A 12,919-nucleotide genomic window follows, 5' to 3' on the forward strand; every position below is an offset into this window, starting at 1 on the left:
ACATAACCAAGGTAACAAATTAAAATGTCAGTTGTGAAAGTGACTAAGGGCCCCTCATCCAGTAGAGAGGTACGGTTTCCGAAGCCGCAAGTTTGAAGCCAGTTACTTCTCTTGCTTCTTAAGCAAGTTACTTCTCTTGCCCCAGATGAAAGACGAAGATATTCCTCAATTTTACGAGAAGATTGGGGAAGATGAAAGTGAGTTTATCCTTGACTACTTGGAGATTTTTCTCATGGAATGTGGCTTCAGCACGATATATTTTCTTGAAAATAGACGAGCCATATAATTTACTATTCAAACCAGGTCAGTTTCGACAGTGTACAGGAGAGCTGATAATAATTACTCCAGGCTCACGAGCACAGACTGGACTTTCCTGGCAAACCAATATATATAAATAAGGCCATCCTACTCTTTCACAGGTCTCGCACACTATTGAAAGGGACTTCGGAGACTTCCTCAGGTGTGCTGGAACATGCTGTTACGTTCTTTAAGGTAAGTAAGGGCGGGACAGGTTGAGGATGCAAGAGAATTTAGAAAGCCTGCGGCTCTCTTACACTCTGGTCCTGTCACCGACGTGTTTACATGGATGAGACAACTTCACTAGAAGTCCTTGTCTTCAAGCTGCGTTGGTCAGAGACACTGGGCTGGAGTTGGGTTGCATCTCAGAGACATAAACACCAGCTGGGATGACTTTGAGACCTCAAGTGCGGTCCTAGAACCCCATTCAATCCCCATCTGATACTGAGTTTTATCAGCATCACCTGTACTGCAAACACTGCCATCATTTCTGTGTACAAATATAGGTGCAGAAACTATAGAACACGTACATCCCTTGCCTCATCTGCCCAGGAAGACCCCGGAATATCTGGCTTTAGGGACCAGCAGAATAATTTCATCACGCGAACTGAACAGACGCAAAGGCAGTTCATTCACTGTCTCCCTTTAAGTGGCGAGGGCGTAGGCAGTCCCATCCCTCTGATGCTTCCTTCTGGCTCCAGATATATGTCGTGATTTCCCAACACGGTCTGACGGAGCTGACAACCTGAACCGATCCTCTGGGACTACCAAGTCACCCAATGACAGGGTCTATTAAATCCCCCAAATCTTGATGGTAGTTAAGAGGCTGGGTTTTTGACAACAGTGATTAATGATCAAACCAGGGATTGGAGCCAGACCTCCTGAATTTGGATGTCAACCCATCCACTGACTAACTCACGGTAAGTAACCTAACCTCTCAATTTCCTCTATGGCAAAAAAAGGGGATGATAACAATACCTGCCTCACGGGAGTAAGGGTTAGTGAGATAAAACACATAACCTACTTAACCCAGCACCTGGCACATAGTACACATACAATGAAAGAGAGCTTTTATTAATATCTGTTCCCCCACGACTGTGTTTGAATTAGAAGGCAACTAATTTTTTGAATTAACAAGAAATAAACCCACAAATAAAGGTATGAATAGATATTATTCTAAGACAAAAAGACCTTGCAATAACAATATCAAAGTGCCACGTGGGTGTTTGATCCCAAACGAAGTTTTGTTCTAGCACTTAGAAATAATGATGATAATAAGGCTCGAAAGGAAAGCAGCCCGTTCTCTGACATTTTTCAGCACCAATAAAACATGACAGTGAGAGGAAACATATGCCTGGTGAGATCCTCAAGAAGTCAACTAGGGTTGTTTCACAGAATCGATCAACGGACAATGATTGTGCCTGGTCTCATTAAATTGTCTTAACAGCAGCACTGAGGGACTCTTTGAAGGGGTGGGGCTAGAGGAACGAGGAAAGTTGCTTTTAATCAATCCAATGAAACCAGGCAAAGACTTAAAAAAAAAAAAAAGCCAAGGTCATTTCTATTTTCATGGGGTCTTGTACAATGAGAAGAAACGGTGAGTAAATATACCTTCCGGTTATCATTCATAATATTTATTTTGGAAAAATACTTTAAAATGGAATTTCTTCATTAACAAAACAGTAAAAAACTCAAATAACATTTGCACAATATTCCATAAATACATTTATATACAAAAAAATATAGTCACATAGACCCGAAGTGCCTTTGTACATATTTACCAAAAATTTAAATTATAAAAAAATGAACATCACAAAATACTCGAGCTTTACAGATATCATGAAAATATTTTTACAAATCCAAAAAATAACACACATTTTTTTCCACCTAGAAAAAACACATTTTAGTATCAAAAAGGACAATAAAGGCAGTGTTTGTGTTTCTAATTCAAGAAAAGACTGGCTCATAAGAATCCAAAATATACACTTCAGGCAGTGCATGCTTCTTATGTAGTAATCAAGTTCGTTCATTTAAATATATATATTTTTAAAAAGCAACTGTCCATAGTGCAATGGAAAAGTCATAAAAAGGCAGTGCAACAGGTATCCTTGAATACCGACCCAAGCCTGGCGCCGAGCTTGTTTTGCAGTCACTTTTGCTAACTTCAGGAAGAGAACCAGCTCAGTCTGAATTTAGTTTCTCAGCAGCAGTCCATGAAGGGGTCTCCCTTTCCTCTTTCAGCAGCATTCGATGGGGCATATATCCTTGGAATTTTCTTTATTTTAAGAGAAACGGGAACTTTGCCATATCACTTCCATTTTACACCTGGAAGAGGCCCACAGAACAGAAGGGAAAATAAGTTAAAGGCAGAAATTAATCCTTCTGGAACTTCTCCACCCGCGCCCCATCTTCTCTGCCAAATGCAAAACTTGCGGGAGAGAAGCCAGGCTGCAACCTCCACCTGCCCACCGGCACGCTCACCTCAGTTGCTATGATGCATTCGTCTTTCTCCTCTGATATGACATACACCGACTGGTACTTTGTGTCCTTCGAAGTGGAATACACAGAATCTGGCCTTTTCCTTTCTGGTGCTTCTCCACTGCAAAGGAAATCAAAGAGAACCACCGTGAACACGTGACAGCAGATTTTGTCCTGAACCAGGAAAGTTACGGGAGCTTGGAGGAATGCATGCACAAGTGGCCTTCCCTCAACCGACACCGCCTTCCCAGCCCCGCTGGCCCGGGCACGTACCCCCTGAGCGTGGAGGAGCCCTTGTCCTCCCTGGCCGAGCCGCGGGGCTCGTACTTGGTTTCGCACTTGCTGTGCTGGGCCCTGCCCGCGTCTTCGTGCTTGAGCTCCTGCACTAAGTTATAGTCCACCGACGGGTAGCGTGCCTTGAAGCCGTTCTTGTCGGCGTTGTCGCCGTGGAAATCTGCCTTCTTGTTGGTGTTCTTGATCTGCGTGGCCCCGATGACGCTGACCGACACGTCCTTCTCCCGCTGGCAGTTGGCCAGGTTGTTCATGGTCTCGATCTCGCCCCGGCCCGGGTCGCCGGGGGGCCGCCGCTTCTGCAGCTTCAGGCGGGCACAGACCACCACGGCGGCGCAGCCGAGCAGCACCACGAGCACCAGGACGATGCCCGCGCAGACTGCAAGCCAGGGAAACTGGCCACTCCGGCCTTCCAGGTACTTCTCGGTAAAATCCACCACCACGGGGCCGGGTGCCGGCTCGGGGAGCAGGAACTGGCAGTTGGGCCCTCCGTAGCCCCGGGCGCACTCGCACACGTAGCGGTGGTTCCTCTCGTGGCAGGTGGCCCCGTTATGGCACGGCCCATGCTCGCATCTGCTGACCGGCGAGCTGCAGTTCTTGCCGGTGTACCCCGGGGGGCAGGTGCACGAGTAGTCGTTGAGGCCGTCCTGGCAGGTGCCCCCGTTCACGCACGGCACGGAGGCGCAGTCGTCCACGTTGCCGGCGCAGTGCCTCCCGGAGAAACCAGCCGGGCACTGGCACAGGTAGGAATTGCCGAGGTCAACACACTGTGCTCCTGGAACACATCAGATCCATGCAATCACTCACTTCTCCAAGGACCTATGCGTTGGGCAGACATTTCTGAAGCATCCGCCACGGCTCTGGCGCCATCAGGCATCAGCCAGACAAATATAAATGCAAGGCTGCCCTGGCTTAAGTGAGTTTGCGCTTTAAAGTGACATATTCTGCTACCTCAAGCATAAGCCCACCGGGAAGAGGCCCAGTCTGGCTCTGTAAATTAAAAATGATAACGAGAGGCACTGTCCATGGAGCAGCCACGTTTTGCTGTGCAAAGTGCTTCCCCTGCATTCCCGCATTTAATCGTCCTGACAACCCTAAAGGGAGGTCCTACCATGAGACCCAGTTGACAAAGGAGGAAACTGAGGCTCAAGGAGGATAGCGTCCTTGCACCATTACACGGTGAGGGCAAAGAAGAGCAGGGGTTGAGAAAAGAAAGAGAGAGGGCTTCTTCCTTCCAGAGCCAAGTCTCTTAAACCTCTCAGCTCTTCTGTCTCTAAAAATAAAGCATCTAATACCTCAATTGGTTCAGCGAATGGAAACAATTAACAGCAATAACATGACCCCATAGAACCCGTCCCTGATCGTCTATAGAGCACACAGGAAGCACTGTTAAGTCGATTTTGTTTTCCTGGAAAAGCTCCCCTTAATATTTTGTCAACTGAGTGAAGCTCCTGAAGCTGGTAGCCCCTCGGGGGGCCCTGTCTGCCGCCCAGCCCTTTCCTTCCTGGGCGCTTGCTCTTGGCGTTTATTTGGTTCGGCTCAGACAGTAGCAGGAGGCTCCCTGTCAACAAAGCACACTTCCTCCTCACTTCTCACTCACTAGCACACCAGACTGCTATGTGTGGGTAGGAGAACACTGCAGAGCCAGGCCTCCCTCCAAAACCCAAGTGCTTCTGTTGTCATTTAAGCATGATCTACTGAACTATCAGGACCAGACTAAAGCGTCAAGGACCTGCAGTGCCTGCGACCTTGAACAGGTCATTTCACCGCTCCCTGCCTTAGGTCCCTCCTCTAGAATAAGAGGATATAAGTCCCTGCCTGCCCTTCTGGTTCCCGGATGTTTGCAGACTCAAGTTTTAAGTGTGGATAGAATTCTTAGGTGTACAGACAAAAAGATTCCAAAAAGTTCAAGGTAGCTTAGAAAGTGATAACACTTGACTGGAAATAAAAGGCACATGCTTTCTAATGCATTCTTGCACTGACTGCTGGACACCAGCTCTCCACAAAGTCTCCAAGCAAGCTTACCATTAGAGCAGGGGGAGGAGCTGCAGGAATCAATCTTCTTCTCGCAGTTAAAGCCAGAGTAACCCATAGGGCAGTGACAGGTATATCCTCCATCGGGGTTGTCCGAGCACCGCCCGCCATTGAAGCAAGGGCCATCGGCACAAGTCATGGCACTCAGTTCGCAGTTTTTCCCGTAGAAGCCAGGCGGACAGGAACAGGAATAGCTGTTCTCCAGGTCCTATATTTTAAATTAAAAAAAAAAAAAAGTTTGGAAGTTTGCTCCAAGAAACACACACACTCTGTTTCAAACAGGAGTGCTCCAACTTCACAACAAGACTCCCACTGTGCCTTCCACTTACTGTGCAGCTTCCTCCATTCTTGCAGGGGTTGGTATCGCATTCGTTGATCTCTGTCTCACAATTGGCGCCCGTATACCCGGGTCGACAAGAGCAAGTATAGCTTCCCTGGCCCGTGTTGGTGCAAGTGGCTCCGTTCTTACAGGGCTTATGATGTGTGCAATAGTTCAGATCTGGAAGGGGCAGATAGGAAGTCCATCATCAAATTTAGGAAGACTTTATTTTCCCAGTGACCACAAATCAGAGAAGTCCAGGACAGCTCTTGAAAGAGAACAGGTCGTTTTTTGGAACCCAGCACTTACCCTGGTTGCAGAAGAGGCCTCCCCAGCCTTCCTGGCAATTACACTGCCAAGGCTGTTGGCAGGTGCCATGGAGGCAGCCAGGGTACCGGATGCACTCATCACAGTAGCGGCCCTGCCATCCAACTCTACACCTTAAACATAAAAAGTAGAAGAGAGTCAGATCCAAGCGAGTGGTCATGTGATTTAGGATGACACCTTTCTCTCAGACTAGAAACCATCTCCTGGCAGCACCAAGTAAACCACTGGCTCTCAAACTATGCAGAAAACTGAAATCCCCTCAGAAGCTTAAAAAAATATGGATACCTGGAATCGAACCTCCAGAGATTTTGACTTAAGTGGTACGAAGGGCAGCCTGGATGCTGGCATTTTAAAAAGCTTCCTGGGTGATTCTAATATGCTGCAAAGTTTGAAAAGCATTGAACTAAACTCTCTCATTTTCTGTGCCAACTGTTTTGCAATCTACTACCCATAAATTCCTATAACCAGTAAGAAGCTTAGATGAAATTACCAAAGCTGTGGGGCTATACATCGCCCTATCATTAAGTAGAAATGCCAGAAAAACACTCCCCCACACCCTCTAAGCTTACCGGGATGCAAATACACTAGGTGTAAGAGGAAAACAAGAAAAGAAAGAAAGAAAAACTTTTGCAAACTTACTTGCATTCTCCTGGCTTGTCACAAACTCCATGCTGCTCGTCACACCCTGGCAGGCAGATTGCTGCAAGCAAGAAAAAATAAAACAAAATAAAATACGGAGTTCAAGCACCATCCCAAGTGCTTCCACGACACGATGGTGGCTTCCGCTGTTTTACAGATTGGGAAAAAACTTGCCTGGCTCAATCAGTGAATCCCAGCTGGGTTAATCTGCCCAGCCTGGTAGAGTATTGATCCATTCTGCCTGGTAACTCCGTACTTTCCTTAGCCCTACGGACGCACATTCTCCTAATACAGTTGCACATGGACAAAAGAGGGCTCAGAAGCCCCCACCCCCACCCCAGCCCCTTTTCTTCTAAGAGAGGGTCAGAAGTCCTTTCCCCCTCCTCCTCTCCCCCCACTTCCCAATTCTATGCACAAAGCTCCACCTCTTAATATCCCAGAAAGTGTGTGTGTAGATAAGAGCAGACAGCTGGTATGCAGGGTGCCAGGGCAAGACAGCTGCTCTATTGTCTGTCCTCTCCCAGCAGCTGCCCCAGCAACAATACCGGCCTCCCCCCAAGCCCCCTCCCCCATACACACACTCCCCCCACCCCCTTTACATACATCCCTAGCGTGTACACACAGACACACATCCTCTCGGCCAATGAGAGCCGGGTGCCTCCCGGCAGCCTATCCCAGGAGAGATCTAATCTATGGCACGCGCGAGGTGGGGGGTGGGGAGAGTCTTAAGTATTTGAATAAGAAGAAAAAAGTTTAAGTTTATAGTACCCTACGGAGAAGAAGAACAAGAAAAGCCAGGGTGGGAGGCAGCAGACAAGGCAAGAGGCACCCAGAAGGGGTCATGGAGGGGAGAGGCTGAGGGGTTTTGAGCTGGTTTACTTCAACTGGTTATGAAACTCATTAAGCAAGCAGCTCCGCAAGTTTTTTCTTACAACAAAGCCCGCTGAGGACAATGCGGGAGCTTAAAAAGGAGCTGTGTGGAGTCTCTAATAAGATCTTCTCCAGGCCTAAGGCCCTGGGAAGCTAAATGGCAAAGCAGAAGACCCTAGGTAAAATTTTAAGACCCACCTCCTCAGCCCCAGGCACAAATGAAATCTGAGAAGTTGCACCTTCCTGGGCCAGAGGCCCCCCTACCCCAGGGCAGGAGGACACTCACTGGGGTTTCTGGAGAGCTCGAGGGCCAACTCCCGACTGAAGGGGTCATCTGCTACCTACTGGGACAGAGGTGCACCAGGAGCGCAAGGTGGCAGTGAGCCTTGGAGGCCCAGTTGAGCTGAGGTCCAGCACCTCACCCCACTGCCAGGGCTTGGGGACGTGGTGTCCTGGCATCCTTCCCACCCTGCAGGCCCAGAGGAGTTCTGAACCCGCAAGTGACACTTCAGTACCTAATGGTCTGGCAGGTAAAGCTTCACTATCATAGCACCAGGATGTGTTTTTTTCCATGTAGTGATACGTGAGTATGCAAACATGCCAAATGGCACACAGTTGCCCAGAGAGGGCATGCACTTATATGGTGTGTCTGCCCTGTGTACTTGTACACCACCATCCACATAGGACAGCACTAGGAGATGTGTGTCTCACACCACACCCTGTTTGTAGGTACACAGTCGGCACGAAGAAAAATGTCCTCTTTGGGTAAGTGCCTCCATGTCTGGTGGCTCTGTCTCTGTTTGCATACACTAAAGAAAAAATACACAGACAGATCCCTGGGATGCAAACACAATAAACAGAGTGTGGTTATACCACGGAATAGATGGAAATATGGGCCCACTGGACAGGTCACAAGCACACCAACCCCACAGAGAAAAATGAAGCATTTCCAAAGAGATGCTATCCCAGCAAAGAGAACTTCATTTTAAAACATTCTCCCTACATACACAAACCCTCTTTCTGTCTCTGTCCCTCTCCTCCACCCCTCCCCTAATATACACACCCTGGGAGTATACAGGCTGGTTTCCTGACCCCTGGCCGAGTTTCTAAAATCCTCCCTGATTAAGAAAAGGCAGCTTCCTATCCTGGATAAACACCGCCCTGGAACATCTGAGTGCTAGCCCCCAACCCAGCACTTGCTAGCTGTGAGAGCTAAGCATATCATTTGTGCTCCCCTGGCCTCAGTTCACACGCATACAAGGATGTCCAGGACTTCTCTAAGGTCCCCTCTTGGGCTGAAATCCCCTGATCTTATCTTGTTTATAAAACCCTCCCTGCAGAACGGTCCCAGTGTCGGTGGAGGGAAGTTTAAGACAGCCAGCCCTGGTCGCTGTCCCGGTAGGAACTCACGTTCTGTGCAGTACTGGCCTTTCCAGCCAGGGTTGCAGACCTTCTCCCCTCTCTCCCCACAGGTGAAGTGGCCAAAGGCGTCATCTCTGGGGCGACAAAAGACGGAGCAGCCCTCCCCATAATAGTGCTCGTCACACACAAAGCGGTAGGAGTACTTGAGATCCGTGCGGCCGCTGCTGTGTAGGTCCTGCGACCACTCCTCCCCCACCGTCAGGTGCCTCTGCGTGGCCAGGCGGCTGAGGAGCCTCTCTGGGTTCTCTGTGGGAAGAAGGCGCTGGTAGCTGGCGCTGGCTGGGGACCCAGCCGCTGAGGGGCGCTGGGGAAGACGGGGTGGGCAGAGGCCGAGGCCTTACCCCGGACATCCTCAGTGAACACGGAGAATGAAAGATGCAGAGGTTTGTTTCTGGGGGGGGCGGGGATAACCGGGAAATGGATGGCACCGTTTGGGAGTTCTTGGGGCTTGGTGTTTGCTTACCTGTTGTGAGGTCATCGGGAGAATCCGTGTGCAGGGCTTCAATGATCAGAGAGAAGGTACCCTGGAAGACAAATCAGAAATGTCAAATTAAAAAAAAAAAAAATCAAAGTCCTGGGAGACAAGGGACTCCAGAGCGGAGGCCTGGGCGGAGAGAGTGTGTGTGGTGTGACCTGGTGAGGGTCTCTCTATCTTTTGCCTGTTTTCACTTTCCTTAAGGAAATGGAAGAACTTTTTAAAGGGTGGTTTCCTGGCATGTTTTTTCAGCCTGTTAGTACAGGATATTATGTTAAAAAAAAAAAAAAAAAAAGATTGCAAGAGCAGGAGGGGGTGGGGGGGTGGCCGAGACTGCAGGGCAGCTGTCATCAGTCTTCCGGGTATAAACCACAGGGAAGGGGGGAGGGCTGCTGAGACCGGCTTCTGGGGCTGCCACGCTGTGCGGGTAATTATACAACCAGCCCCATCGGAGGGGCCGGGGGGGCGGGGGGAGGCGGGGAGTTAAAACTTTCCCACGTGAAGGATCTCATTGATTTGGGAGCTGGGTGTGTAAGACCCGGAGGCGGAAACGTCTCGGGTCTGAAAACGATTCAGGTCCTCGGTCGGTCCACTTTACCCCATTCCAGGGCCTCCCCTTTTCCGCCTTCAGACCTACCCCTCCAAGTGTCGAGAAAAATCCACCCCCTCACCCCACAGGAGACGCCAGCGACACCCCCTCGCCCATCCCCGGCGGATGCCCGCCCGTCGGCCCTCCCCCGCCCCCCCCGCCCCCCCCCCCCCCCCCCCCCGCCTTGCGCTGGGCAGTGGCCACAAGCAGGGGCTCGTCTGCCTGGCCCGGTTCCCATCCCTCTCCCATTCCGGCCGCAGCCGCCGGGGCCCAGCCCGAGTGGGTTGCAGCGGAAGGCGGGCCAGGTACTCACCGGCCAGGTGAAGCCGAAAGGGAAGCGGATGGGGTTGCTAAAGGCGCGGTCGCCGCTGCCGGCGCCGTCGGGCAGGCTGAAGGAGTTGACGCCCAGCACCGGCGTGACGGCGCTGCCGTAGGTGCAGGGCGGCTCGGGGGACACACTGGCCTGGTAGTGCTTGAGGCACACGCGAAAGAAGGTCTTGCAGTCGCACTGCAGCAGCCCCGAGCCCGCGCCGGCGCCCGCGCCTCCACGGCAGCAGTTGCGGTTCCCCAGCAGCCCCTTCTTGTTGACAAACTCCTGCAGCTTCAGCTCGAACACTCCGGAGCCCCAGACCTGCGGGCAGGAGGGACGCGGCGCTCAGGCCGGAGGGCGGGGCGCGGGGAAGGCAGCGCGCCCCAGCGCCTCGGGGCCTCCGGGGAGCCCGGCCGGGCAGCACCCGCCGCGGGGCCCGCGCCCCGGGCAGCCGCCCGTCCGGCACTCGCTTTCGGATCAACAGTTGGCGAGGCTCACCCGGCTGCCCGCCGCCCTCGCCGCGCCCGCGGCCCACCCCTCCGCGCCGTGGCCCCGGGTCCCCTACCTGCCACAGCAGGGCCGAGAACAGGACCAGGGTCAGCAGGCGCTGGCGTCCCATGGTGGACCGCGGGACCGGCTAGCCTCTCTGCTTCCTTCTGCCCTCCCCACCCCCCTTTCTCCTCTCTCTCTCTCTTCTTAAAAGAGAGAGGTAGGGAATAGAGGCAGGATAGATGTGACTCAAGAAACCTGGAAGGAGGAAAAGAGAATATTCTTTCCCGGGCTGGGGATAATTCGGATTTCTTTTGCTTTTTCTTTCAAGAGTCCGTTCTGCGTCTGCTTGTCTCGCTCTCTCTCCCCTGTCCGAGTGCTGCGCTCGCTTTAGATACGCCCTTTCGGGAACTGACAGCAGCGCTGGTGGATGGAAAAGGAAAAAGGCTTGTTTTAAGAGATGACTGTTCGGAGCCGCAACTTTCGACCTTCCTCCTTTGCCTTCTAATCCACGGAGGAGGTGAGGGTCGTCTCTTCCCGGTTTTCTCTGAAGCCTTTTCAGAGGGAAGGAGATAAAAAGAGAGCGAGAGAGAAAGCGTCCGGAGATCGAGCTTAATTCCCAAGAGAACGGCGAAGGCTTCCTCCCAAGGCAGATTACAAAGCAGCGGTCTGGAAATCCCTACGGGCGAGGTGATAATCCCCGGCGGCTTCGGCAGAGCGGGCGCGGAGGGCCAGTCGGTTGCGGGCTGTAGCTTGCGGTGTGCGGGCGAGGGGACGCGGACCGCTGGCAGGAGGTGTCACTCGGCAGCCGCGGGTGTTCCGAGACCACTTGAGCCTCGTATCTCCTGTGCCCCGGGCAAGCTACGCGCGTTCTTCATGAATCCAGCCAATACCATGGAAATCAAAAAGGACGTCCATACAATCAGAGAGTGGTTCGGTGTCGTAGAGAGGAAATCTCTGCGCCCGCCGGCTGCCCCGGTCCTTTCTTGTGTGTGATCTTTGCTCTCGACTTGTCTGGGTCTCTCTCCGAGTGGGAAGCGCTGAGGATCTGACTCTCGCCCGGCGCCTGCCGCGCTTATATTCTGCCGGCCGCCTGCATAGTTAATGAGATGCAAATGAGCAGCCCCCCAATCTGGCGAGAGCTGTCACAAAGGAGCCACTTTTCCAAACCCTCCTCTCAATGGATCGCCAAATGGTCAGTGAGCTGTAAAATGTGCAATCCTCCTCCCTTCTCCCCCACCCCCTGGCCCTCCACCGCTCCCCACCTCCACCACCCCAACCCCCCGCCTTCCTCTCCTTGCAGCACAAAACGCATTCATTTACATTCCTGCAAAATCTTCACCGTAAGAATCCTTCTGCTCCAGGGAGCTGGTAACACCGCCCCCTTGCACCCACCCCGTCCCGCTTTTCCTGGTCCCCTCTCCTTCCCCCGGCAGCAAACCCACGGAAACCTACAAGGAAGCGCGGAGCGAGCCGCGCGCTGCTCCTGCCCAGCCGCGAAAGCACTTTCAACTTCTCCGCCCAGGGCCTGGCTCTTGCGATTCTCGGTGGCCGCGGCGCCCGGCCGCCCGCCCCGGCTGCCCGCTGCAGGGATCCGGGCTGCTCGCGCCCGGCCCTGGATGCTTAGGGCAGGCGGCGCGGAAGAGTGCGGGGAATGAAGAACAAAAATCCTGGGGCTCCCCCCGAAGTCTTGGTGGCGCCGCGCCCCTTCTCCCAGGGAAGCCGCTTCCTCGGGAGGTGCAACCAGTTGGCAGGGGAGGGAGCAAGCTAGAGCTTGAAAGGTGCGCCCAGTGGGAAAGGTCGGTCTAAACGTGCGGCGAGGAGCGAAGCGTGGTTTCTGGAAGTTAGGGAACGTCTGACACGGACACACCTCCCGGCCGGCGTGGGCAGAGCCGGCGCGTGGGGAAGGGGCACGAGCGAGCGCGGCGCCCCCCGGTGTCCCCCGCACGCCAGCGCCTGTCCTCGGCGGTTTCGGGTCTCGAGCTCCCTCTCTCCTGGGTATTTTCCCCCTTTCGCCTCCCTCGGCTTGGTAAAAAGTGAGTTTGGTGTGTGTCGCTCGCGTGGCTGTCATTAAGGCAGTTTGTTATTGTGCGAGGGCTGAATCAGTTGGCTCTTTGTGCGCTCAGCTGTATGGTAATGCAGACAACACCTGCTCCCTGCACAATGCGCGGGGAGAAAGAGCTCCCCTCCGCGCACGCCACGGCCTCTGCAACAATGTCCGGCGCATGTTTTAAAGCGATCCATTCCAGTCCCCAGCCCCACCCTCCAAAAATATAAAATAAAATAAACCCACAACCTTTACACAACCATCACCTTATTATTTTTTTTACACGTTCATCAGACATCAGAACTTTTGTTGTGATTTTTTTTTAAGGGAAA

At 52.5% G+C, this 12,919-nt stretch overlaps 1 protein-coding gene across 1 annotated transcript; it reads right to left on the reverse strand.

The window, feature by feature from the left end:
* Window positions 1-1,917: 1,917 nt before the first annotated feature.
* Window positions 1,918-11,610, reverse strand: DLL1 (delta like canonical Notch ligand 1). Its single transcript, XM_077157939.1, has 11 exons — window positions 10,617-11,610; window positions 10,055-10,372; window positions 9,141-9,201; window positions 8,666-8,923; window positions 6,386-6,446; window positions 5,729-5,859; window positions 5,430-5,599; window positions 5,092-5,308; window positions 3,049-3,841; window positions 2,779-2,896; window positions 1,918-2,622 (listed from the first exon to the last, which is right to left on the reverse strand). Exons 1-11 carry the CDS (start codon window positions 10,668-10,670, stop codon window positions 2,617-2,619), a joined length of 2,187 nt encoding a protein of 728 aa, XP_077014054.1. The 5' UTR covers window positions 10,671-11,610; the 3' UTR covers window positions 1,918-2,616.
* Window positions 11,611-12,919: the final 1,309 nt, after the last annotated feature.

This window comes from Tamandua tetradactyla, chromosome 4 (assembly GCF_023851605.1).
Source record: "Tamandua tetradactyla isolate mTamTet1 chromosome 4, mTamTet1.pri, whole genome shotgun sequence".
NCBI classification, from domain to species: domain Eukaryota; kingdom Metazoa; phylum Chordata; class Mammalia; order Pilosa; family Myrmecophagidae; genus Tamandua; species Tamandua tetradactyla.